The sequence below is a fragment of the Suricata suricatta genome, chromosome 13 (genome assembly GCF_006229205.1).
Source record: "Suricata suricatta isolate VVHF042 chromosome 13, meerkat_22Aug2017_6uvM2_HiC, whole genome shotgun sequence".
Lineage (NCBI taxonomy): Eukaryota > Metazoa > Chordata > Mammalia > Carnivora > Herpestidae > Suricata > Suricata suricatta.
The window spans coordinates 31,852,036-31,879,624 of record NC_043712.1 but is presented as its reverse complement, the minus strand read 5'-3'; the positions used below and the strand labels follow the sequence as shown (position 1 = coordinate 31,879,624).

The 27,589-nt window shown below is 51.4% G+C and overlaps 1 protein-coding gene across 2 annotated transcripts in view; it reads left to right on the top strand.

Moving 5' to 3' along the window:
- The window catches only part of COL15A1 (collagen type XV alpha 1 chain), a 102,724-nt gene that overhangs the window by 20,226 nt on the left and 54,909 nt on the right, over nt 1-27,589 (top strand). For both annotated transcript variants that reach the window (XM_029920642.1, XM_029920641.1), the window contains exons 3-6: nt 15,354-15,901; nt 17,713-17,787; nt 19,308-19,388; nt 24,922-25,069. In XM_029920642.1, the coding sequence (XP_029776502.1) occupies nt 15,354-15,901; nt 17,713-17,787; nt 19,308-19,388; nt 24,922-25,069 (852 nt within the window). The remainder of the gene's footprint in view (nt 1-15,353; nt 15,902-17,712; nt 17,788-19,307; nt 19,389-24,921; nt 25,070-27,589) is intronic.

Here is a 27,589-nt window from a genome sequence, read left to right as displayed (position 1 = left end):
TATGTCTTTGATAATGAGCAATGGCCATACACCAAAGTGCTTTATTACAGGTCTGCTTCTGCCAGCCCCTCAGCTCTGTATTTTATATCTGTTATCTCAGGTCATTCTCAAAACTCTTTCCTGCCGCAGGTGGCATTCCTGTGTTACACATATAGAATCGGAGGCTCAGAGAGGGAAGCGTTTTGTCCAGAGTTGCACAGCTTTTTAAATGCAGAGCTGGGATTTGAAGCCAGAGCTGTCTTTCTCCCCAACACCATTCTTCTTGGAGCGCCTTCTCCCAGCACTGAAACTATATCCAGTCAGCCAAGATGAAGGCTGTGGCTTCCCAGTGGCCAGCGGACCTGGAGTCTCTGGCCCTCCCAGATCTGCTGAGAAAAGGAAGCCCATGAGAGCGCGTCTCTGGCTGGCAGCAGAGCCCTGTTCCTGGTAGCTGGTGGGAGATGGTGTGCTGATGCCAAGAGCCGTGAGGATGGGCTCTCAGGACAATGGGGACAGAAAGGTAGATGGGCCGAGGGTCACCATGGGCTGAGCAGTCAGGGCGTGCTCCTGGAGTGGGTCAGACTTGGATTGAAGTGGTAGTCCTGGCAAGGAGCAGATGGACCCTCAGCTCCTCACAGCCGACAGATGAGGGTTTAAAGCCACCTGTCCTAGGACTTGATAGCTTTGTGCCCTTGGGCAAGGTTTTTAACTTCTCTCTGCCTCTGTCCCTGCCTCTGTGGGTTGGGCACAAGAAGAGTGAGGTTGTTGTGAAGAACTCAAGGGCAGTGGACGAGTACCACCTGGGGAGTTCGTGCAACTTCACCAGCCCCGGCCCAGCCTGGCCCACCGGAATCGAAACCTCCGGGAGCGAGCCGTGGGGAGTAGTCGTTTTGGCCATTCTCTTGTGCGGCCAGGGCTGCGAACCGCGGTGCTGGTAAAGCACGTGGGCCCAGGACACAGTTAGGGCTCGGGACACGTGAGCCCCTGCTACTCACGCACTCGTATGTTCGTGAAACTGACCTTTATTGAGCATCCGCCAGTGCCGGGTCTGTGCCGTGTGTCACCTGCACAGGTCAGCTGTTCACGGAGCAGCCGTTTCTAGCATTGCTTCTAAGAAAATGAGTCATTTGGTTTGGGTGCTCTGTGAAGGCATGACCTAAACCGGATATTCTGAGAAGGTTATTTTACTAACGAGGGGGAAATACAGAAAATGTACCCACATTAGAGAAACCTAAATGCTCTGTGTAGGAAGTGTAGTCAGATACCTCCAAACCTTTACAGAGGTAGCCGGGGAAGGAAGAGGGGCCTCAGACTCTCCGTGGGGCCCTCGGCCCGTGTCTTCCCTCGAAGTGCGTCGTAAACAGCAGTGATGTGAAGGGTTTTCGTGGTGGGTTTTGGTTGCTTCGTTGGTTTTTAGCTACAGAACCTTCTTCAGATGACGCTGTGACTGGAACCAAGTATGTTCAACAAATGAAGCCTGAGTTGCTTTGGTGCAAGTGTGCATGTGAGGGTAGGTGAGTTTGTGCGAATGTGGGTCAGTGTGTGAGAGAGTATGTGTGAATGAATGTGTGAGTGTGCGAGTACACGAGTGTGTATGTGACTGCACGAGTGTGTATGAGGGATGAGTGTGGGTGGAGGTGTCACAGCATGTGTGTGTGTGTGTGTGAATATATGCATTAGTGTGTGTGAATGTGCTTGCGGGTGTGATGCAAACAGGTGAGTGTGTGTTGTGTGTGTATGTGTGTCCGTGTGGCTGTATCCGTGTGTGTCAGGAGCCCAGCAGGCAGGCCCTCTCCTTCATCTCCTGTGCCCCGCGGAGCACCCCCTCCCCTGAGCCCCGCCCCTGGTCCTGGGGAATGCAGTTTGAAATCTTCTGGTCCAGATGCCTACACTGACCCTGCCTGGCCTCCAGCCGCTGCCTCTTTGTCCCCTTCTCGTGCTGAACCTGGCAGTTTTCAGGAGCTGCGGGTTGCTGGGCGCCTACTTCTAGCAGGCCGATGCACGTTCCCATCCGGTGCCCCTCCTGTGCCCCCAACGGGCCCCTTCCCCTCCGTGCCCGTTTTCCATGAGTTTTCCTCGCCGTGCCCTGAGCCGCGTCCTCCAGAGCTGCCAGTCGGGAGTGATGTCATCCGGGGATTCAAGGCCCTCATCACACTCAAAGAGCCTTTGTTCCCCAAATGGAAGAGGAAGGTCCACAAACCAAGGAGAGTTGACTAGAAAGCTCTTCCCAGATGCTCACGCCTGCCCACACCTGCCGGCCTTCATGCGCCACCTGGTGCACATGGGCCCTGGCATGGCTCTGTACCCAGCTTTCTGGAACACTTTTGGAAAAGGGGGTGAAGGAGGGGTCTGAAGGCAGGACCCTCACTGCGCAAGGCAGCAGGGCCCGCTGCCTGCTTCCTAAGGCTTGCATCTGACTTCTGCACTGGAGCCGATGTCTGCCTAGTCTGAGGGGTAGCATGCACGTGTGTGTGTGTGTGTGTGTGTGTGTGTGTGTGTGTGTGTGTAGGAGGTGGTAGTGAGCAGACCTGGGTCATAGAATGAGCAAGTCATAATATACTCTCTCCAGGCTAACCTCTTCAGTTCCTTTTTTGCTGGGCCTACTTATCCAATTATATTATTAATTCTGTAATGGTTAACAGTTGCTGCTGGTGAGAGCATGGGAGTCCTGGGCCCAGAGTAGCCAGTGGGTCCTGAGTTTTCAGATGTACCAGGCCTCTGGTGGGCACAGCCCTCCCTATGCTGTCTGTCCTCATGATGACTCTGTGAGCCAGCCTCTGTTCCTGCCCTACCTCAGCTCAATGGCCTCCACAGGGTCACACACAGGTTAGGGGCAGACTCAGGACTCAAGCCCAGGTCTATCTGCTAGCAAAGCCTGGGGGTGGTGGGGTGTTACCCTTACCTGCGGCTGCCAACTGGGAGAGGGCATCAGACTTACCCAGGCTAGGTCCTGGAAGACACTGAGCCCAAGGGCTAGGCCGGAGGGGCAGACCTCTGTCTTTTTAAAAGCTCCCTGTGTGACTCTGATGTGTGGCCAGGGCTGGAACCTTCACACCATGCTATACCACCCATCCTGATTTGAATCCTGACTTTAATCATTTGTTATCCTCATGGCCTTAGAATGGTAATTAACTTCTCCAAGCCTCAGTTTAATAACCTGTAAAATGGGGATAATGGTACTATCTATCTCATAGAGAATCAGTAGGGAGATGAAATGATTCATGGAGAGCTCATTGAATGGTGCCTGTCATGCAGCAAGCCCATTACAGATCTTAGCTACTGACGTACTTCTTTCTTGTCCTCATTCATAAGTCATCCTTTCCAGGCTCTGTTGGCACTGGGGGCTGAGATGGGTCCTCATGGTCTATGCCCATGTGTAGTCATATCAGAGAGGGAAGAGAACTCCCCACCAGAGTGCAGAGATGAGGGTGTTTGGGTGGAGGGAAGGTGGGGACTCTGAGGACACAGAGGTGTGCAGGTGCACCTGGAGGGGTCCCAAGGGCAGCCCATGTGCAGAGCCCGCTGAGTCTTCAGTGCTGAGTCCTGCACTGGGGCTTCAAGTAAGTTACTTCCCCTCTCTGGGGCTTGATTTCCTCCTCTTTGAAATAGAGACTGATCACTGCCTTGCCTTCCTTCTGGTGGTGGCTCAGGTGAGGGGATGCTTTGGAAGCTGGTATGGGTGCTGGGTGGGGGATGGTCTCTCCTTCCTGCCGGGTGGGTGGGGTGGCCAAGCCACAGTGCCCACACCTCGACCGTCTCCGCCCACATCGAGGAACCTTCAAAGCCATCCCTGAGAAAGCAAGAAAGTGAGGGAGAGAGAGAGAGAGAGGAAGAGAGAGAGAGAGAGGAGCTCACACAGTAACTTCATTGAGCATGAAAATTCCTATGCTATATATGAAAACCGGAAAAGGGAAGGAGGCGTTCTAAGTTTACATGTAGAAAAATGCTCCTCTGTAATTCAGAAAAATGAGGTCTTTGGTTGTTGCCAAGCCCAGGTCTCCTTTCTAAGTTGATCCAGGACTTTTTGCCCTGGCAGGAAAATGGTTCTTTTTCTAAGAAATGCATTGGGTGGTAGGTTTTTCTAGAAACTCTTGCATCTTTGCTGGGTGCAGGTGGATCCCATGCGGCATGAGTTCTATTGTGCCCCTTTTCCTTCGAGAGGGGAGTCAGGTAGAGCGGGGAGCCTCCGTGGGCTCCGGCCTGGGTGGGGCGATGCTTGGTCACAGGCAAAGTCGTAACATTTTCCTGGGCACAGTGCTCCACGCCTTGGGCCAGGCTGTGCCGCCCAACGACCAGGAAGTCTGTGGGGAGGGCTGGGTTTGTCCCGCTCCCTATTGTAGTCATTCCTTCCAGGCTTGAAGGCTGTGGGCTGGAGGAATGGACAGTTAAGAGTGGTTAGAGAAACTGGGGAACAGGCGGCCGATGAGAAGGATGCAGAATCGGAGACTCACAGAGCTGGCAGGGGCCTCTGGAAGCCATCAGCCTGAGGCTCAGAGAGGTGAAGGCATTGCTCAAGATTATGCACTGAGCTAGCGGCAAGTCTGCCTCCCAGGCTGGCCATGTCTCCCGCCACACGCTTCTGAGGCCATGATGCAAAAGTCAAGGCCGACTTGTGTGTGGTCCCAGAATACAGAGTACAGAGCCAGGCGGGTGCAAGCTAAGGGGGACACGCCTGGGCCCATCAGAAGAAAGAGTTCTGAAGACTAAAGATTGTCCAGCAGTGGTCAGGGTTGTCACGAGAAGGATGAACTAACTCCCCAGTAGTGGAGACCTTGCACATGGCACACAGCGTTTTGGTGGCCCTGCAGTGGAGGAAACTCCTTCTCCAGGTGGTGAGCTGTGCTCTTCCAGCTTAGAGTCTGGCTCGCCAAACTCCCAGCTCCCTGTCTCTCTGGGGAAGTCAGAGGAAGGGAAGCCACAGGGCAGGAGGTCTGATCTGATAACCCAGAGCCCTCAGGGGCCATGTCCCTGTAGGAATATCCAAAAGGAAGGGGAGAACAGTCCGGAAGCGATGCAAGAATGTCTGCCTCTCAGGCAGGATGGCCTGAGAAGGAGTAAGAGGAGGGACACTTGGTTCTCAGAGGCTCCCCAGTTTATGCTGCTGGAGCAAAGGAGGTATTAGAGAACTCCTTTTTTCCCTGGGTCTGGGTGCAGAGAAATCCAGGCCAGAGGGGCTCTGCTGGGTTTCCCAGGGTCGTCACCCCCACTTACCTACTTATCTTTGACTCCTGGCTCCAGCCCCAATAAGGGGCAGGGAGTAGGATCCTCTGCACCCCCCTGAGCCCTGCATCCAGTGGAATACACCATCCAGCTTGAAGGAGTCCTGAGTCCCCATTCAAGGTGAGTGAAGTATTCTGTGGGTCTTCACAGGCACAAGTGGAAATGAGAGACATGGTGAGGGGGCCACCTTTGGCTTTCCTGGGTGGCATAGGAGGCAGGCATCTAAGTTCTAGGCCTGGATTGACCACAGCAACCTGTGTGACCTCAGAACTGCTCTCCTGGGACCCTCCCAGATCTTTTGTTGGGATTCCCGTTCTCCTCGTTTCCCCAGACCCAGGCGGTGTCCCTCAGAGTTGTAGCCTGGGAAGCCTTCCTAAGGTGTCATGGAGGCGCAGTTCTCCATGTGGCCACCAGGGGCCGCTGCCACGCACGATCCCGGGATGTCCTCAGCCTCCCTCCCGGTCTGGCTTGTCTGCAGCCCTCCTTGACCTGGAGCCAGAGGAACGCCCCTTAGCTCCTTCCGGCCTTAAATGCTAACAAGCGCCAGCGCTGGGCTCAGGTCCCAGATGATCATCTGTGAGATGGAGCTTTGCGAAGCCAAATACAGTTCCCCGGGGAGGCAAGGCTCCAAAGCCCAGGCTAGTCCTGGGCACTGCTTCAGCACCCCACAGATGGAAAGGCTGAAGCAGCCCATTCCACAGAAAGAGAAACCGAGGCTTGACTGGGGAAGAGAAATGCCAGATGCCCTAGAGTCTGTGGCTGCAAGAAGGAGAAGAAAGGGTTCCTGTTCTTCACCTCCTCTGGCCAGGTTGCTGTCATCTGTGTGGAAGGAAAACCCGATCCTTGCCCTGTTTGTTTCTTCTTTGCTAGGAATCTGCCCTGGTTACCATGGAAACTGGCTTTGGACCCCTGGGAGGAAAGTTGCACCCTGCAGTGACTGTTCAAATTTTCCTTTGCCTGGTCCATCTCTAAAGCTGTCTGATCCCTCTGGGAGGGGCCGCCCAGAGCCGTGCTCAGGAGGCTGAGCCAAGGAGCAGAGGAGGAGAGAAAGGCCCATGTGCATCTATCTGTCTTTCCCCTTTCATCAGGCTGTGGCTTGGAGTGCCTGCTCTGTGCCCTGATTTGAGTATTTAGAGGAGGGATTGGTGCTTTCAGCTCTGTGTATAGTGTGAGAGGGGGTCTTGGTGTCTTGGAGTGCGGCTGAGCTTAGATGACTCAGCTGTGAGAAGATAGGAAATAGAAGGAACAACATGAGCAATGACAGGGGGGAAGAGAGAGAATGAAAAAATGAAGCAGACGTTGTCTTCAGTGTAAAATTGACTTGATCTTGAAGGCACTGGGGAGCCATTGAAGGCTTTGGAGCTTGTAAGTAGTATGACTGGGTGAGAGCTAACCAAGACACCTAGATCATGAGCTTCTTGAGCACCTGCACTCTAGATTCACCGTCATCTCCCCAGTGGCACACAGGCAGAATTGGGTGCTTTCTAAATGTTTTCAATTCATGAATTAGAAAAGTAGGTTGAAAAACTGCCATTGGATATGAAGCTATCCCTATACATTGATGAAGGGAGAGATCAAGACTAAAGTAAGAATCAGCCCCGGGAGGTATTTTGAAGGCTGTGAGGATACCTGGGATACGTCAGAAGGGCTCTGGCTCTCAGAACCCATCTTGTCTAACTGCTTGCTGTGCACACGGGAGGGAGCCCAGCTTGCCCAGCAGCACAGGCAGAGTCAGCGGCAGAGCTGGCACTCAACTTCCGAGCCCTGCTTCCCCACCTGGGCAGTGTCTGTGCCCAGAGGGCTCCCTGGCGCCACAGACCTAACCCTGTGGAAATGAGGTGAGCTTGCATCTCCAGGAGACGAATGAGCCCGCCGTGAGGTCCCTGTTGGATGTGGAGTCTGCGCCTCATCTCACTAACCTTAATCAGGGCCTCAGACTCTGAACCGGGTGCTTCCAGGGAGCTAAGCATTTTGGGTGTATTATTCCACTCATGACACTGCTGCTCTGTGAGATAGGTACTATTATCTGTGGAGAAGTGTGGCTCCCTCCCACGGAGGGCCCCGCAGCTCCTGAGGCCAGAGAGTTCCAGAATCAGCTTCCCCTCCCCCTCCTCCACACTTGTGGGAGTCTTCCCCCCAGCTGTGATCCCCACACCCTCCGGATTCCTGCCCAGAACAGAGCCATCCCAGGACAAGCCTATGGACCAAGTTGCTGGGCCTGTTTGTCTTGGCTCCCCAGAATCTCTTCCCCTCCCTGGTGGCCACCGGAGCAGGTGGCCCTCCTTGCAGAAGCCAAGGGGAAATGAGCCAGCAGGCCCAGCGCAGCCCTGAGCACGGGTCACTCCAGGCCAGGGGTCACTCCCCACCACGCCACACCATGGGACGCTGTGTTTGGAGGGAGGCAGGGGTTGCCGAGAGCAGAGCTGGACTGAACTTGGGCTTCCTGTAGCTTGTAGCTTGGCTCTCTCTGTGGCCAACCCAGTGGAAACAAGGCCTGTCGCCAGGCCCCTGCACACTTATCTTCCCTCACGCAGCTGGGGCCTGGGCAGCAGGAGGGCAGGGGCGATTAGGAAGGGTTCGCATTGCAGACATTGCTTTTTGTTAAGCTTATGCCATTCAAATCCAATAGAATCCCCGGTAGCTACCATTTGCTGAACATTTGCAATTACCACCCTTTGTTTTGTCGGATTCCCCACATGTGAGATGGGCTGAATGTCCCCACATCACTGCTAAGTCACCCACCCAGAGGCTGCCCGCTTGGTAAATGGCAGAGGCTGGATAGAAACCCAACTCTGTCCAATGCCAGTAACTCTCCTCTGCAGGTGGCTTCCGCTGCCCACTCTCCAGTTGGCCAACCAACCCCCAGGGCCCGGAAGGGGCTGGGGCAGCAGGGCAGAATCACACCTCCCCTCTGTCCCTCCTTGCTCGCTGCTCATCTGCTACTTCCTGGCTGTGGCTCATAGTCCCGGAACTCCCTACCTGACCATCCATTTTCCTATCTATAAAACAAAGGGGTTGGATGGATTTGTGATTGATTTTTTTTTTAAGCAGGATTCTGTTGGGGCTAGCGTTCCCAGAATGGCCATGTGGAAGTCCGGGCTGTACCGGCTGTGGCAGTGCCCGGCTGGTTTAAACAGGCTTCCTGGCCTCTCCGCCTCTGCCCCCAGACCCCCTGAAGCCCCACCTGTCCCTGAGGCCCTCGGGACACCACTTGGGAACAAGCCAGTGACTGGATGAGAGGCTCTGGCCCATTTACTCCCGGTGGAAGGGCACATTGTCTAAACCTGGACCATCTCATTAGAAAGGGGCTTCTCTTCTCGGTAGGGGGGAGATTAGAACTGCAGAGCGCTTTACACCAGCTCAAGGAAGAAGAAAGCAGGGCTGTCAGCAGGGCGCTCCTGGTTTTGTTTTGTTTTTATCTTTAAACCCTGGAGGGGAGAAAAGAAATCCCAGTGGGGTGTTTGCTTTCATTTCTATGTCTTTTCTTTTCACTCTCTCCCCTCCCCCTTTTCTTTCTGTGCAAAGACAGGCTGTATCTGAGGGAGGAAATACAAGAAGAAAAGGTTTTATAATTTCCAAAAGGGGATGGAAGGAGTTAATGTCTTTACAATATGCAAATGTCTTTTTCACACCATGTATATGGTATAAAATTTCAAAAAGTAACAAAAGAATATCTAGAGAAAGGAAAGTGTCTTCTTGTTCCCCACCCACCAGCTCCTTCCCTGGAGACCATCTCTGGTCCCAGTGTCTTGTGGATTCTTCTAGAGATACTTTAATATACACTTTAAAATATATCATATATATTTACATGGGAAATGTGTATTAACATATGCATTTCAAACTGATGCTGATTCTGTTATGCACCCCTTTTTTGGGGTCTGTTTTTACTTAATGCATCTTGTCCATTGTTTCATATTAGTCTGTAAGGAATCACCCTTTTCAAAGGCTGCAAGGTACATCAAAACTGATTATGCAACCATCCCCAAAGATGGACACTTGGATATGTTTTAAACAATGCTGCCATGAACATTCTTGTACATGTTCCATATTTCACATATGGAACTTCATCCGTTAGAAAAAAATCCATAGACATATAACTTCTGGATGGAAGGTACACATTCACTTCTAATTTTGATAAATACTGTCAGAGCGCCTCCCACAGACAATATACCATTTGATGGTCCCAACAGCCATGCACAAGGTAGGGATGGCCTGTTTCCTGGCACCCCTGCCCACTCAGCATACTATCTGACATTCTGGTGCTTGCCAATCTGAGGGGGGAAATGGTATCTCTTCATAGCCTTAACTTGTATTTCTCTCATCCGTGTGAGGATGAGTATCTTCTCAGAGGCTGAAGAGCCATTTTCATTTGTTTTTTTACAGTGGTGAGAATTTCCTATTCATTTCCCATCTTTCCACTTGGTTGTGACTCTCCTATGGATTCAAATATCCGTTTTGTATATTATGTAACTAGTTTGTTGTCTGTGATATATGTGGCAAATATTTCGTCCAGTTGGAGGTTTTATTTGATATTGTGGGATTTTTTTTTGCTATGCAGAACTTTAAGAACTTCTGTGCAGTTAAATTTAACCAGATTTATCAGCCTTTTCATTTATGCCTTCCCGGGTTTCTCCTACTTAACCTTAGCTCCTGTTTTAATGCAAGTTGCATACTGGAGAAGAAAAGCCTTGGATTGAGGGTCAGATTTGAGCTTCTAGCCACAGTCTGCTTCTCTCCTTTAATCTCAGTTTCACCTTTTGTAAAATGAGGGGGTTGATCTTAGTCATGCAGTCATTTACTTGTTCATTCATTCATTCACTCATCAGAATTAGACTGGAGACTGGGAACCCAGGGATGGATGGTGTGGTCCTTGTCCTCATTGTCTAATGGGGAGAGACACAAGTGACCCAACAGTGACCTGCAGTGTGTTGAGAATGATGAAGGGGGACCCCAGCGTGTAATTGAGAGGGATTCTAATGCAGCCTCCAGGGGAGGAGGAGGAGAGCGTGGGTGCGGGAGGTGAAACAAGGGATGGGGGGAGGTGAGCCTGGGGCTGAGTCTTGCAGGATGAGGAGGAGTTCTGGTGGGGTGAGATGGTGTGGGCGGCAGAGGGAAAGGCACTTGCCGTTGAGGGGGAGGACCCGCAACAGCACGGGGCCCTCCAGGGCCTGTGTCAGGGTGCTGGCGAGTAGGGAGTGCGCGGTGTCCAGACCACAGAGCCTTCTGGACCCAGGAGGCAGCAGCCGGATGCACACGCTGAGGAGCAGACTTCTCAGCAGGATGCCAGCATGATCACACTTGCTCTTTTGTTGAGGATGGGTGATTGTTTTCACTAAAATGTTGTGCAATAGTTTCCATGACGTGTTCTACAAAGATTACTACAATGAATACTTCTTTTGAGTATTGCTTAGTTTAGGAAGTAAACATTATCACTATAGTTGAAAAGCCCCACAGGCCGCTCCCATTTCGCATCTCCCTGCCTCTCCTAAATGCTGGTAAGAATATGCTGCTGGTGGGCACATCCAATGGCACAGGGCATCTGAAATGTTCTCACCACACACACAACGATACTTATGTGATGTTGATGGAGGTTTTCATGAAAGCTGATATATACACATGTATACATATATATACACGTGTGTGTGTATATATTACCATGTATAAATGTATCAAATCAATACATTATATATCTTAAGCTTATATAATGTTATATGTCACCTATGTCCTAATTTCAAAAATCAGCACTTCAGAGAACTTCAGAGAACATTTTCACAGCATACAATGAGGTTGCAAGTGTACGTCCCTATGTCATCCAATAACTCCACCCGCAGGTGAGCACAAGGATGTGTAGAAGGAAGTCCGTAGCAGTAGTGTTTTGAAGGGTGATGAAAATCTCCCTTCCCATCAGCAGAAAAGGGAGCCACTCTGTATGGTTTGTTTATACCATAGAGTGCTGCTGTCAAAATATGTAGAGTACTGTTGTGAAAACACGAGATCCAGAGCCGCCTGCACCAACTAAGATCAATCATAGAAATACAATGTTGGGGGCACCGGGGTGGTTCAGTTGGTTAAGTGTCCGACTCTTGATATCAACTTAGGTCATGATCTAACGGTTTGTGAGATCAAGCCCCACATCGGGCTCTGTGTTGACAGCATGGCACCTGCTTGGGATTCTCTCTCTCTCTCTCTCTCTCTCTCTCTCTTTCTCTGCCCCACCACTCTTCAAAATAAGTAAAACATTAAAAAAATACAATTTTGGGTGGGGAAAAAGTGTCAGAGGGGGTATGTGCAGCATACCAACACTGACGTGAGGTTTAAAGACATGCACAGTGGTTCTGCATTCTGTCACGGACACACACTTGCTCATGTAGTAAACATACAAAGACATTCATGGGAATATATACACCACATCCCTCAGAGAGTCTGTCTTTGGGGCATGGCCAGTAGAATCGGATTGGAAAGTGCGCTAGAGTTTCTGCTGGATCTATTTTTTTTTTAAATTTTAATGTTTATTCACTTTTGAGAGACAGAGTTAGAGCAGGGAGGGGCTGAGAGAGAGGGATACACAGAATCTGAAGCCGACTCCACACTCTGAGTCCTTAAGACGGAGCCCAACATGGGGCTCAGACGCACAAACCACAAGATAGTGACCCGAGCCAAAGTCGGCCGCCCAACCAACTGAGCTGCCCAGGAGCCCCTGAATCAATACTTTCTTAAGCAGAGTGGTGGACACAGGCCTGTTCCTCATAATATTCCTCAGACATTGTTTTAATAATATATTCTAGGGGCGCCTGGGTGGCTCAGTTGGTTGAGCCTCCAACTTCGGCTCAGATCAGATCTCACGTTCGTGGGTTTGAGCCTCGCGTCAGGCTCTGTGCTGACGGCTAGTTCAGAGCCTGGAGCCTGTTTCCCGATCTGTGTCTCCTTCTCTCTCTGCCCCTCCCCCTCTCATGCTCTGTCTCTCTCTGTATCAAAAATAAATAAAACATTTAAAAAAATATATTCTATTCAACCCAGTACCTCCCCTAATTCTCATTTCAACATGTAATCAATATGCACATTATTAATGAGATATCTTTCCTAACTAAGAGTTTTTCCAAACTAAGTCTTTGAAATCTAGTTTATATATCACACTGATGGCATGGGTCAGTGGGATGACCTGCATTTCAGGTGCCTATCCCCCCACCCACAGACCCTCAGCCAAGGTGCCCAACAGCCACACTCGTAATGGCTGCCATATTGGACAGTGTGGTGTTCACACATCTCAAGCAGGGATTGTATCACGGGGCCTCTGAGATTCTTTCTGAACCCGAGAGTCAGCGACGATGCTGATGTTAATAATTCCCACCATTGATTGACCATGTTGCCCGCACTAGTACTATTTCATTCAATCCTGTCTTGCAATTACTCCCTTTTAAAATGATGGTAAGACATTTGCAACTATGTGGATGGAACTAGAGGGTAACATGTTAGTGAAATTAATCAGAGAAAGACAAATCTCATAAGACTTCACTCGTATGTGGAATTTAAGATACAAACAGATGAACATAAGGGAAAGGAAGCAAAAATAATATAAAAACAGGGAAGGGGACAAAACATAAGAGACTCTTAAATATAGAGAACAAACAGGGTTGCTGGAGGGGCTGTGGGTGGGGGGAGGGGCTAAATGGGTGAGGGGCATCAAGGAAGACACTTGTCGGGATGAGCACTGGGTGTTATACACGGGGGATGAGTCTCTGGAATCCACTCCTGAAATCATCATTGCACTATATGCTAACTAACTTGGATGTAAATTAAAAATCAATAAATCAATAAATAATAAATAAAATGACGGCAAGACATAAATACAGAAAATTGGCCATTTTAACTTTTAATATGTGTCTCATATTATTGTTTATGCTTTGTGGTATGTCCTAACTATTTCATAATGATTTTGTGACCCCTGCGCACACACATGTGCACACACACAGGCACGCGAGCTGCTGACTCTGCGCTGTCTTCTCTGGGGGTGCTGGGGGTGGCCCACTGGAGTCAGGGCACCTCTTTCTCTCCCATCTTCCAGGAAGTTTGGGTTTTCGTGGACCACCCAGAGTTGCAGTTGTACCATCGTGCTGCTCAAGGGTCATTGGCATGGCAGCCTGATTACCCCCAGACTCCCTGGGAGGGAGGCCCCTCTCGCCCCCATCTTATAAGACTGAGGCAGTGAACCAACCTGAGGTCAGACCACTCCGTCTTCCCAAGGCTGGTTTCTTCCTGCATAGGCCAGGAGAATGACAGTCAATCCCCAGGGCTGCAGTGAGGACTAAGTAAAACCCTGTATGTATATGTATACACATGTCGTATGTGTATTCTGAATGGGAAGGTCAAGGGCACAGAGGCGGGGTGTCCGGGCCCCCCCATCCCGGCCTCCTTTTCTCCCTGTCAGCACGGTGAGGGTAATAACTCCTGCCAGTCGACCTCTCAGGCTTGCTGAGTGGCTGTAATAAAAGGAAAGAGCAGTGAATGTTTAATGCATTGCCACCAAATTTACCTGGGTTACATGGTGGTATCATTTACTCATTTCGTGGGGCCCATATCATAGCCTTGGAGCAGTGAAAGGACTCACCCAAGGCCACATAGCTAGTTAGTTCAGTTAGAAAGGGGCAAGTTGTAAACTGAAAGGCAGGCTTGATTCATCAGATGGGGATTTACTTGTGGTGCCCTTGAATGGCTTGGGTCTTCTCTGGACAACACCCAAGTCCCCTGAGGTCACTCAGCCTCCCAGGGTCCTCTGGCCTTTGGCCATAGTCACCAGGTGTCTGCTCTGGCTTTTGTCTCTGGGGAAGGACCCTGCTCCATTCTGACCCTCCCTCACCCCAGGCCTCCTCACGGGGCTGAATCCTCAGGGTCTGGCTTCGCTTCTGAGGCCAGAGTGTCCTGCGTGTCCATTGTCCTGCTGGCAGGGGTCCACCGGTCCCTGAGACCTGCTTTCCTGTCTCACTGCTGGCATGGTGGGTGTCCCCTCAGGAGCAGAAGCACATCCCCGGAAGCCAGCCCAAAGCCCGCTCCCAGCGCACCGGGCTCCTGAGGGTAAGAGCTCAGACTCTGGGGTCAGATGCTCTGTCTTTGAACCCCGAGGGAACTCACCTTGGACACATTTCTTAACTTCTCTTGGAAGTAAAATGAGGCAAACAGCATCTCCCCTCACAGACTTGTTGTGAGGATAAAATGAGCTAATGTGTGTGAAGAATTCAGAGCAGGGTCGGGCACAGAATGAGAGCTCAGAGAATGTCCACGATGATGGTGGTGATGATGATGATGATGATGATGACAACGATGATGATAATAATGTGGATTTCATAACCCTGAGGTCTGGGAACACTTCACTCTGTCCCTGCGTGTCCCCCACACCTTGAGACACTTCAACAGTAGACCTCATTCCAAACAAACAAAATAAACTTACCCAATTTTATTTATTTATTTATTTATTTTTGATACAGAGAGAGACAGAGCATGAGAGGGGGAGGGACAGAGAGAGAGGGAGATACAGAATTGGAAGCAGGTTCCAGGCTCGGAGCTGTCACCACAGAGCCTGACGCAGGGCTCAAACCCACAAACTGTGAGATCATGACCTGAGCCGAAGTCAGAGGCTTAACCGACTGAGCCACCTGGGCGCTCCCAAACTTACCCAGTTTTAGAGAAGGAAATGAGAAACAGTCTTTAAGTTGATGGGAGAACATTATACATTCTAGGAATTTTCTAGGAGATATTTTTCAAGGTTTTCCAAACTGCTGGTCAGGATCTTTTACTGGTTAATGAAATCAATGTAGTGGGTCCTTGGCAGCATGCTTTTAATATAATAAAAGAGGAGAAGCCTTCTGAAACAGAGAGGAGAATATCAGAGTGCCTGGTGAGTATTAAACATAAATAATGTTTTCTGAAACATTGGTTTCAGCATTACAGGCATATGTCTATTGAAGGGTGCATATTATGTTGCAGTGTAAATGCATTCCTTATTGTGGGGTCATTGTCAAAAACAATTTGAAAGCCAGTACTTAAGGAACCACAGTGGGGGCTCCTGAGGAATCCCATTTCTCTCGTGACCTTGTATTTCTTCATTTCCACGCCTGGTAGAATATGTGTGTGAGACATGGCCTCTGTCTCCTTCCCTGCAGAGTCTGTTTCCCGGGGCAGCCTGGACCTCACGGAGCTCATCGGTGTCCCCCTGCCCTCATCTGTGTCCTTCGTCACGGGCTACGGTGGCTCCCCAGCCTACAGCTTCGGGCCTGGTGCCAACGTCGGCCGCCCGGCCAGGACCCTCATCCCGCCCACCTTCTTCAGGGACTTCGCCGTCAGCGTCACGGTGAAGCCCAGCAGCCCCGCAGGCGGTGTGCTCTTTGCTATCACGGATGCCTTCCAGAAGGTCATCTACCTGGGCCTGCGGCTCTCGGGCGTGGAGGATGGCCGCCAGCGCATCATCCTCTACTACACAGAGCCAGGCTCCCACGTGTCCCACGAGGCTGCCGCCTTCCTAGTGCCCGTGATGACCCACAGGTGGAACCGCTTTGCAGTGATCGTCCAGGGCGAGGAAGTGACCCTCTTTGTGGACTGCGAGGAGCACAGCCACATCCCCTTCCAGCGGTCCTCCCGGGCCTTGGCTTTCGAGCCCAGCGCGGGCATCTTCGTGGGCAATGCAGGAGCCACGGGGCTGGAGAGATTCACCGTGAGTCCGAGCCCCACAGATCAGGGAGGCTACTGGGTGCCGTGCAGTTAACACAAGCAACTATTATTGTTAATTATTTTTAAAAATAGTTTTTAATGTTTATTTTGAGAGAGAGAGAGATTGCAAATGGGGGAGTGGCTAAGAGTGAGAGAGGAGAGAGAATCCCAAGCAGGCTCTGCACTGACAGCCTGATACGGGGCTCAAACTCACAAAACTGTGAGTTCATGACCCATGTAGAGATCAAGTTGGACATTTAACTGACTGAGCCACCCAGGAGCCCCTCTTGTTGCTTGTTATCTTATCCCTGTAGCCTCAAGGAGGTATGCGTGTGTAGTGCAGAGAGCACTAGTCCTGGATCCCCAGTCCTGACTCTCCAAGTCAGCCTGGTGACTTCAGAGCGTGGAGTCTCTGGGTCTTCTTATTCGTACGCTAGGATAAGACCTGTGCCACAGAGTTGTAAGGGTCAGTTGGGATAGCCTGAGTGGGAGCTCTTTGTGCATTTCTTTAAAAAAATTCATTTATTTTATTTTTGAGAGAGAGAAAGAGAGAGAAAGAGACAGAGCACATGCAGGGGAGGGGCAAAGAGAGAGGGAGACACAGAATCCGAAGCAGGCTCCAGGCTCTGAGCTGTCAGTACAGAGCCCGACGCGGGGCTCAAACTCATGAAACATGAGATCATGACCTGAGCTGAAGTTGGATGCTTAACTGACTGAGCCACCCAGGTGCCCCTCTTTGTGCATTAAAAAAATTTTTAACTTTTATTCATTTTTTTGAGAGAGAGAGACAGCATGAATGGGGGAGGAGCAGAGAGAGCAGGAGACAGAGAAGCTGAAGCAGGCTCCAGGCTCTGAGCTGTCAGCACAGAGCCTGACACGGGCCTCAAACTCATGAACCACAAGATCATGACCTGAGCCGTAGTCAGATGCTAAACCAACTGAGCCAGCCAGGAGCCCCTTTGTGCATGTTTAAGGCATTGGGAAAAGAGGAAAGCTTGTTACTCCTTCAGGAATTTTACCTTTGGGGGAGTGATGGCAGTTGCATTTAAGTAATTTCTGCAAAGGTGGAATAAGCTAGAATGCCAGAGTGACAGGTCGTTTCTCCCTCTCCCTTTAGACAATGTGCCCTGAAAAAATAGCAGAAAATTGACTTTCCCGTCAAAAGGGGCTTTTATGAGTATGCCATCCTAAAGAAAATCCTTAAGTTATTGTAGTCGTACATTTAGTCCGCACCCATGCTTCCCGATACCTCACCTACCTGGTACAGGACGGTCCCACGTGGCAGAGCTCAGGTGTGTTTCTAGTACATGGGGACACAGGAAGGGAATCTGAAGAAGTCAAAACCCAAGACAGTTTCTCAACACTGACTTTGGGAACATCCTGGAGAATGAACTGTCAGGTAGGGAAAGAGGAGGCAGGAGGCTGGCTGGCCGCTCTTCTTCACAGGGGGCCTTCCAGCCAAGAAGCTTCAAGCTCCAGGGGAAAAACACTCTGGGAGAGGGGAGTCACGCATCTTAGGGCCTGCTGAGGACAGGCTGGGGACCTGGGACCACTTAGGGGGCTGCTGTGTCAGTGCGCTCTTGGAACACAGCACCCCCCAGGTAGGGGAGCTCATATTACACTGGCCCAGGGAGAGTCCCCCTGAATGAGAGTGGGCCCAGGAGGTGGCTGGCTCCACTGTCACGGCCACAGGCAGCACCTTCTTGCGCCCATCCTTCCGCTTGGCCTTCTCCAGCACAGAGCAATCACGTTTCCCACTCACGGTCACACCTGAGATGTGCAAGTGGTGGCTTCTGACCCTCTGCTTCTCTCCAGGGCTCCATCCAGCAGCTCACTGTCCACCCTGACCCCAGGACCGCCGAGGAGCAGTGTGAAGCCGAAGAGTCCTCGGTGAGCCCCCCACCCCTGCCCCCACCCCCAGCAGCCAGCCGGCCAGCGGGGGTTGGGCACCCAGGCAGTCCTCTTGCCCAGCGTCATGGAGTCTTTAAAATCTCTCAACTTGTCAAGTGCTGCCTCAAGTCCTATTCTGGGCTTTTTGGCTTTATTTTTTTTAAGAGCTTCAGCCATCTCTTTTTTGTGGGGGGAGGGGGTAGGTTGTGTTTCTTCTAAGGTGTTAGGTTCTTCTGTGGCTGCGGCAGTCAGTGGCCTGCTTTCCAGACTTCCTCCCAGGAAAGGGTGTCAGGGTTCTAAAATCAAAGTTAAAACTCGATGACATGAGTGTAAATTCCTATAAAAACGAGCCTAAATATAGCTTTTGTGCTTGGCAAATGAATCCGTTCCTAAGTTGGGGATGGAATGGTAGGCAGGGAAAAAAGATGGGTCCTTCCACTCCTCCCCCCTCCCCCCTTTCCTTCCGCCTGCCCCCCGCCCTGCTGATTTACTGAATCCCTCCTAGGTGGTGGTCCTGGGGGTGCTGGAAATAAAGGGATTCACTGGCAACAGTCTCTGTCCTCCAGCTGCTCACACACGCTTGCAGGCTCCAGTGCAGTGACAGAGATGACGTGACTGGAGCCCAGGGGGCGGTCCCCAAACCCAGACTTTCTGGGTCCAGTAGGGGTGGGAGCTCGAAGATGACAGAAGAGGAACCAGAGTAGGTGAGGGAGGAGCTGAGGATGCCTGACCAAGGACAAGCGAGTATTAGCCAGACGAAGAAAAGGCATTTCAGGCAGAAGCCATAGCTTGATGCAAGAAGTCAGCAGCAAACCAAGCATTCTTAGAAACTTCTGTTTCTCTTTGGGTGCTGTCAACCCCAAAGCAAAGCCTAAATTGATCATTCATTTAGAAACAAAATGGGAAAGCCCGGCAGAGGTGGAATTAGGCCCTGTAAGAATGGCTGTGCTCCCTGAGGCCCTGATCCTGGCCTGACATTCAGATAAAGCCGGGACCTGGGAAACCTTATGTATGGGAAACCATTCCTTTCTCTGCTGTGCTGTCAGTACTGGAAAAGAAGAAGCAACCCCAGGCATTATTTACAAAACGATGTCCCCCAGGCCCTTTGGCTGACATTAGAAGGCTAATTAGGAAGAAGAGGTAGCAACAGGAAGACTTCTCTAAATGTCACTGTTCTCCAAGGTAATTCTGTCATTCTGGTGACAGCCCTAGCAAATGGGAGGGCCTTTGGCAGAGATTGAAAGGGACCTGGACAAAATGGAAAGTAGGTATGTTAGAGACTATCAGTTATTGTAGTTTTTTGTTTGCATGAGCAATAAAATGTGGAAGGAACAGCAAAAAGAGCCAAGCCTGTGCGTGCACACATGCTCTCTCTCTCAATTCTACTCTTTTTTTCCCCTCTTACACACACACACACACACACACACACACACACACACACACACACACACGAGTTTCTCTGTGACTTTCCCTCTTGTCAACTGCTCCCCCCGTGCCTGGCATGATTTATCTCCATATAGGGCTCGGGAGAGGCCAGCGGGCTTCAGGAGACAGAGGGAATGGCGGAGATCTTAGAAGCTTTCACCTACACTCAAGCCCCGGTGAGTACTGGCTGCCGCCTCCTCCCTTCTTGGTCAGCTTTTAGGGGCTGAGTGCCCAGAGTCCCAAGTCTGACATCTCTGTCCTGAGACCTGTGACTTCCGTTGTCGGCTCATCTGGGCAGGTCAGGAAAGTACCGGCCGAGGGCACTTTGCCAAATCTCCAGTGGCCTGGAATGCCAGTTGCCTCCTGGCCACCTTGTGCTGTGGCCGCCAGAGGACCTCCAAAGGCAAATACTGTGTTCTGCTGCCTCCCAGCTCTGTGAACTTAGGGAACTCATTCAGCCTCTCTGAGCCTCAGCTCCTCGTCCAAAGAGTCAGAGTCATACTCAGAGTCCTATCTCCTGGGGTTGATGTGAGGGTCAGAGGAAGCGGCGAGAGGCCAGGTCTTGGTCCGGTGTCTGGCCTGAGGGAAGTGGCCCTCAATGGGAGAGGATGTAGCGTTTGTTCCAGGCACTGGGCTGTGAAAGAGAAGCCAGGGCCCCCACTCCCGTGAGATGCACAGTCTTCCCAGGAGCTCCCTTCTGGCCCCATGGGAAAGGCAGCCGTCCTCCCGGTGGCTGGGGCTTCCCTGGGAACTCGCCCTGTGGCCTAGACAAGGAAGTGGGTTTGAAAGCCCTGAGTCATACTTTAGAGACAGCGGGAACCCATTTTTAATGAAAATAGCCGGCAGTGTCTGAGTCATTGAACACAGAGCCCTGCTAATCTCCTTGACCGGTCTGGCACATTCTATACACTCATCTCGGATAAGAGAAAGCAAGGAGGTAGAAATACAGCAGAGGCTATAAATTATAGATTATAGACCTGTGGGAACAGGTGGGTGGGGCAGAATAGAACTGTAATCTCTCAGTGTTGGGAGGCCATCAGGGTCCCCTCTTTCTGTACAGAGGTATATGGAAAACTACCCTTTGCAGGGTGAACTGAGGCCCGGACAGAAGAAGAGACTGGCCCTTGGGTACCTGGGCAGAGCTGAAGCTAGAGTGTGGGTCCTCTGATGCCCATTCCAGGGTTCAGGCTGCAACCCTGTGCTTCTGGCCTGGGCAGTATTGCAGAGAGAGGATTATTCCCAGGACCACAGCGAGGCCTAGGGTCCAAGGTGGGCTAGGTGGTAGTGGGGAACGTAGCTGGTCTGTTGGAACCCTAGGTGCCACAGCTCGTAGCCGCCCCATTGGCATGCCCAGGGCACATGCAACAGGGCATAGAGTCGTGGTCTTTTGGGCCTTCTGACCTGATGTGGTATCCCCAGTGCCCCAGTTCACAGCTAAGAGTGAGGCCAACTCAGATGCCAGTAACCCACGGTGGCCCTGCAAGAGGGAAAGGAAAGGGGAGTGAGGTTTGAGAGCATGAGATGATTATGCGGACAGAGACTGGTCAGGGAGGACTTTCTGGTGGAGGAGGCATTGGAGCCAGGCAGGTCTCAACAGGGATAGAGACAGAGAGGGGACAGAAGAGAGCCAGCATTTCCTGGTACCCACCATGGCTCTGGTGCATTTGTATACATGACTTAATTTAATCCTTGCAACGACTGTGTAAGGGAGCCAGCAGCAGGCACTCAGGGAACAGGGTGGCTTTGCTAGGTCATGCAGTGGTGAAGTCAGGACCTGGGGCCACAGCTTTGCAGGTGCAGGGCACACGTGGGAGCATGCTGCGGCTGGCAGGAGGTGAGGAATATGTCTCCCAAGTGTGCAGAGAAGAGAAAAGTGACTTGGTGGACTCTTGTTCCTAGATTTCCCAGTTTCCCAGTAGCTTTAAGAGAACTGGTGCGTATCAGAGTTTCACCAGGTGTGGTTTCGCTCTGCCACTTGCTGTTTGTTGACCTTGAGTCAGGAACTTTCCCGGCTCTGTTGAGATGCAGCATGCCTACCTCATAGGCTAGCCAGAGTTACATGACCCCAGTGCAACCTGGGTGGGGCTCAGCACTGCAGCCCTCAGGGCATGGTGGTGGCTGTCCTTAGTCCTGACTGATCCGATTCTGGTGCTGGAGTGCCCTGTTCCCCTGGGGGCCCCCTTCCCACTACTGGCTTTCTGCTTGGCTGGTGACTGGGACTGCCGGGCATGCCAAACCCCTGTGGCTGCCCTCAGTCCTTCACAGAATTCTCTGTGGGCTGTGGGCCCGATGCTCACTTGTCTGTTCCTGGTATCAGAATCCTTTTTGCAGGTACCTGCATGGCATCTACTTCCTTCACCATTTGCAGGACAGTGCTTTTCCATTCATTCCTCAGAGGGGACACTGAGGCACTCGGGAGTGCAGAGCTTTGTCCCCAGGGCTGCCCAGCCTGGAGGGGGCAGAGCCAGGTCTCCAGTCAGGTCACATCACCGTCTCCTGGAAAGGGTTCTGTGGCTCCCTCTACGGCCACCTCCCCCCCTCCAGGACTGGGGGAATTTCCCTCTTCTCTCAGACATTCCCCTCCCATCTCTGTCTGGCTTCTCTCTTGGAATGAATCTCACTTCCCTGTCCTCACCCTTTCCAACCTGCCACCCTGCAAGACACAAGCCATGGCCAGCAACTGAATCATGGACTGCCTGAGCAGTCAGGGACTTAAAAAGCCAGCCCTCCTCACCTCTTTCCCCATTTAGGGCAGGAGTCCCTGCTACCCCATTCTTCCCCCTGCTAAGTCAGCTTCTGTTGACACACCTCTCCATTTCTGGAAAGTTCTATCATGCTTAGTTAGAATTAATGTCCCTGTGGTTCTCAGCCCTGGCTGTGCATCAGAATCACGTGTGTGTCTTGGCGGGTGGTGGGGGGCGGGGACAGTTGCCTCTGGGCTGCACACCTGGACATTCAGATTCAGGGGCTCTGGAGTGAGGCCCCCGAAAGTGTAAAAGCGCTGCAGGTGATTCTGATCCACTGCCAGGACCTCTTTTCCAGCCACACCCAATTGTTCACAGTCTCCCAGACTCTGTCAACATTTGTACCCCTTCATCCAGGCCCCCTTGGTCTGTTTGACCCCAGGGCCCTCCCCCCACCCCACCCCTGCCCCGCCCCACCTGGCTGATTCCTGATTCTCCGTCAGGATCCAGTCCACAGCCCCTCATCGGAGCTCCCCTCCTGCACTTGGCTCTCACTTCTGCTGACCCACGTGTCACAGGCAGCCACATTGTGTCTGGGTCTGGGTCTGCCCGTAGTTTAACAGTTGAAGGGCTGACACACTGCCTTATTTCTTCATTTCTGGATCCCCAGGGATCAGCTAAGGACCTGGCACTCAGTAGAGCCCCAGGAAATACGTGTGGAATGAGTTACTCTGTGTGTGAATGAGCGAGAGGCTCAGCAAATCTCTACACTTTTAATACAGTCTTCAGACTCGACAGCCCCGCTGCGTCATAGACCACACTGGTTCCACATCCACGCCCACCCCTGAAAACTAGCAGCCACCTGTAGGAGCTGGGACACCTGCTCCAACCACCTAACCACCGAGGGTCAGCTGACCCGAGTCAGGCCACACCCTGAGCAGGGCATTGTAGCTGACTTCTTGGGGGTGTGACAGAAGAGGGTTTGGGCTTGACAGGCTGGAGTCAGGGATTTCATACAACAGAACCGTCACCATCTTGAGGAACAGAGCTCAGCCCATTGTTCCCTTGCTGTCCTGTTTCTCATCCCTCCTCCCCCTCCCCGCTCTGCTGCCTTGCTGCCTTGTCCCAAAGCTCAGGTCCCTTACAGAGCAGCTGCGCTTCCAGGCCCCCCATGGGGACACCATCAGAGAACCGCTGCAGGGTGCCCTGAGCTCCTGGAAGGGAGAGGGGAGCCGGTGCCTGGGGCAGGGCTCTCACCACCCTGCTGGGTCGTCCCTGCAGCTGGGGAGGTGTGCGGAAGACACTTGGCAGTGCTTCCTGGCCTCCCTGGCGGTGGCGCCTGCCCTGCGCTCCCACCACCCATCCCGATCCTGCCTCACTGGGCCTCTGGAGTGCCACCTCCGGCCTCTTGGCCTAAACCACAACTCCTTCAACCCTCACAGCCACTCTCTGACTCGTGTCAGGGTGGACTCCTGCAGCTCCCACTTCTCTGGAGCCTAATACCCCATGAAGGCCCCAACTCCAAGCTTCCTCCAAAGAGCCAGCCTCCCTCTCTCTGCCTCTCCTGGCTCCGGCCCCCTGCTTCCCTCCTCCAATCCTCGAACCCTCGCCAGGCGCAGGTTGCCAGGCCCTGACAATGCTGTGTCCTTTCCCACGCGGTGCCTCCCTCTAGCCCTGGCTTCTGAAACTCTCCTCATTCTTCAAGGCCCAGCTTCCTGGAGGCTTCCATTCCTGCTTCTAACCTGGAGATTTTACAGTATGATAACCTAGATTTTTGTTTTCAATACATAAATATTCCATATTCGTTATTGAAAACACTGCAATTGCAGATGAGCAAACCAGATTTTAAAAAATTACCTCTAATACCAATACCCAGAGAAAAGCACTACGGAGGTGTTGTCCCTTCTCAACATTTAAAATTCTGGTAATGTTATTAATAGCTACCATTGATGGGTTCATACTATGGGTCTGGCTCGGTGCTAAGTATCTCCATGCACTTTCTACCCAGTGAGTGTTAACTATTGTCCCATTTTACAGAAGAGGAAAGCTACCTGACTTGCCCAACAAAATGTAGCCAGTGAGTGAGGAGCAGAGATCTGACCTAGATTTGACTGTAAGGACTGAACCATTAAATCCCAAGTTATGGTGCCTGTAAGAACCCCCCTTGTTCTGATGGACCAGAGATTCATTGCTTGTACACTAGATTTTGACACTAAGGAAATAACCTGTTATTAGTCAGGATCAGCAAGTCATGCTACCATTAACAAATCAGCCCTAATACCTCAGGGGCTGAGTTTTCTTATTCATACCACAGGTCCAACAGCAGTCAGCAGGAGCCTTCCATTCACTGCCCTCAAACCATTGAACTCAGGAAGGGATGAGGCTTGGTCTAGGGATCCTGGGTCTAGGGCTGATGTCATGACCTTTGTGTCTTCCCCATCACCATGTCAGCCTTGATCTTGAAGGTGCTCTGTGTTTCCAACTTTTGGAGGCTTTTTGTCTGTTTATTTTTCTCTACTTGGTAAAGTTAGTTTAGACATTGACTGGCTCTGGAAAAGCGACATGGATCCTGAAGTTTCCTTGGAAGGAAATCACACTCATCTTCTATTTCATAGGCGTTCAGGACGCCTCTGGGAATGGATTTATATGGTGTTCACTGAGTACAGCCTGGTTCATTCATTTGTTTACTCATTCATTCCCTCACCTAACAGAGCTTTTTAGGGCACGTCCGTGGTGCTGGCCTGGGGTGCAGAGTCCTTGTGCTGGGGCTTCAGCCAAGATGAACGGAGCCTCTCTGTAAATGGAACAGAACTAAGTTCCCCTAATGTGCACCTTTTTTCAGGCCCTGGGAGATTCAGCAGTTGCCTACATACAGGGCAGGCAGGTCCAGACGTTTCTCTGGGTTAGTTCAGCACTTGGTGGATATGTTATTTTCTCCAACAATAATCAATGGGATTTTTTTTCTTTTTTTTCTGCTTTTCTCCCAAGTATATCCTTTTGGGTCTCATTTTTTCCCTCCCTTCAGTCTAAAGAAGCAAACGTGGAACCCATAATCACACCTCCAACCCCATCCCCTGCTTCTGATGATGCGGAGCTTTCTGGAGAGCCTGTACCTGAGGGGACTCCGGAAACCACCAACCTGAGTGTCATCCTGCACAGCAGCCCTGAGCACGGCAAGTCCCTGATGTGCCTTCACATACGGGGGTCTTTTATTATGTGATTACTGTATACCCTGTGTGATATATGCAACACAGAGCACCTCATTTAACCTTCCCCTCATTCCTTTGAGGAGGGAATGCTAATCATCCTCATTTTATAGACAAGACGGGGAGGTCAAGTCATGTTGGGTTATTTAGCAGAAGCTCTTTGGCTTATAAATGACAGAGCTGCATTTGAACTTGGATACTTGAACTTTTAACCTCAGACTCCAGAAGGGACTGAGTTCCAACAGAAAAGCTTACAATAATTATTGCTACATAATAAATACCTACTGTGTGCCAAATATTTACATACTTTATCTCCAATCCTGATGATACATCTCCCAGGTAGTATTATTGGTCAGGATTTTAGGGGTGGAAAAACCAGTGCTTGGAAAGGTAAGTGACATGCTCATAGTCACACAGCCAGTGAGGGTTGAGTCCGACCCAGTGCCCAGGCCTGACCCCAGAATCCTTACCCTTTCCAGCTTCGGCCACAAACTCCTGACTCTCAGAGGATAGGATCAGGTCATCTAAACTCCTACGTGGCCCACATGGGAAACTGGTGGCCAGAGAGGGGCAGAGGCCTAGCAGGTCAGCGACAGGCCCTGGGGGAAGTGCTGGCCTGCTGGTTCCCCATCCAGGGCTCCCGCCCCTGATTCTTATTCCATGAGCTGTGCAGAGGACACTGGCCAAAACCAGTGTCCCAATGTGATCCCCCCAGGCAGCAGCTTGACATGTCCCCAAGGCCTGAGATTGGTCTGTGCTTTCTGCCTTTTATCAATGGGGTGGCCATTCCAGACTGAGGGTACTGCCTGGGCCAGAGCACCAAATCCAGGGCATGAAAAAGGACAAAAGACCACCCAGGCTGCCTGGAGGAGGGATCGGTTGGGCATAATGTATTCCATTCATATGTATGGCCCTGCAATTGGTGACCCAGGATGCACTCATGGTGCTGTAACCTTAATTTTGAATGTGACTTATATCTACTTGGATATAACCATGTGGAGCAGTGTGTGTGTGTGTGTGTGTGTGTGTGTGTGTGTGTGTGTGTGTGTGTTAGAATAGCATACAACAAAATGTTGTAAGTCATTATCCAGGTGGCAGGATTGTAGGTGGATGTTCTTTCTTCTTTTTGCTTCTGTGTTTGACCAGTCTTCTGCAGTCATATGTACTGTTATTCCTTTTACTTCTGCCATCACTAAATGTGTGTTACTTTAAAAATGAAATTGAGGGGTGCCTGGGTGGCTCAGTCTGTTAAGTGGCCGACTTGGGCTCAGGTCATGATCTCACGGTTCGTGGTTCGAGACCTGCGTCGGGTTCTGTGCTGACAGTTCAGAGCCTGGAGCCTGCTTCTGATTCTGTGTCTCCCTCTCTCTCTGACTGTCCTCAGCTCACGCTCTGTGTCTCTCTCTCTCAAAAATAAATAAACGTTAAAAAAATTAAAAAATAAGAGAGCTTAAAATCAATACTTAAAAAAATGAAATTGTGGGGCACTTGGGTGGCTCAGTTGGTTAAGTGTCTGACTTCAGCTCCGGTCATGATCTCACAGCTTGTGGGTTTGAACTCCACGTCAGGTGCTGTGCTGACAGCTCAGAGCCTGGAGCCTGCTTCAGATTCTGTGTCTCCCTCTCTCTCTACCCCTCCCCTGCTCGCGCTCTGTCTCTCTGTCTCTCAAAAAGAAATAAAAACATTAAAAAATAATTAAAAAAAATAAAAACTAAATTGGGAAGTCCATGGGTGAGAGAAGGTGTATAGTACCAGTTAGGAAAATAAATTGCATAATAATTTTAATAAAGTCATAATACAACCACGGAGTCAGGGTGTAGCCACGGAAAAAGTGGGGAGAGCAGGCACTTTGGACAGAAGCCCCGCTCAGCCACCTCTTTGTTGCTTAACACGGCCAAGATTTGGATTCTTCAGCTGCCTCCCGGGAGTGTTCCCAGTCCCTGCCTCCCAGGTAGATCAGAGCATTGAGCCCAGCTAGGGATGTGGAAGTGGCTTATGAATGGTGAATGCAGGTCTCCTGGGCAGAATTAGGATCTCAGAGGTGGGGCAAGGAGGTGGGGGGAGGGGCTGCAGGGCGGGGCCAGACGGAAACCACGCAGCTTGCCGAAGTGTCTCCGTTCTGCCGGTTGGGTGGACGGCCCAGGTGGTGAGGAGAAAGGGGCTTGACCCCTGAGCCATCCCCCTGGCTACGGAAAGCCACCTAGCAGTTTTATTCTAAGCTTTCCTGGCACCGTCTTGACCCATGGCACCCCCACTCCCCACCCTCCAAGGAGTGGGGACTCAGAGGCATGGGGGTCTGGCCTGCTGCTTGCACAGCACCCCCTGGTGGCCAGAGTCAGGAGGATGAGAGAGTGGTGACGTGTGCGGACAAGACATAGTTCCGTTCCTACTGTGGGACATGCGGGAGCCCAGCGTGTGTGCAGACGGCCTGGCATGGGGACAGGCTGACCTGGCTTCAGGGTCCCTTCCAGCCACTTACTTTCTGTG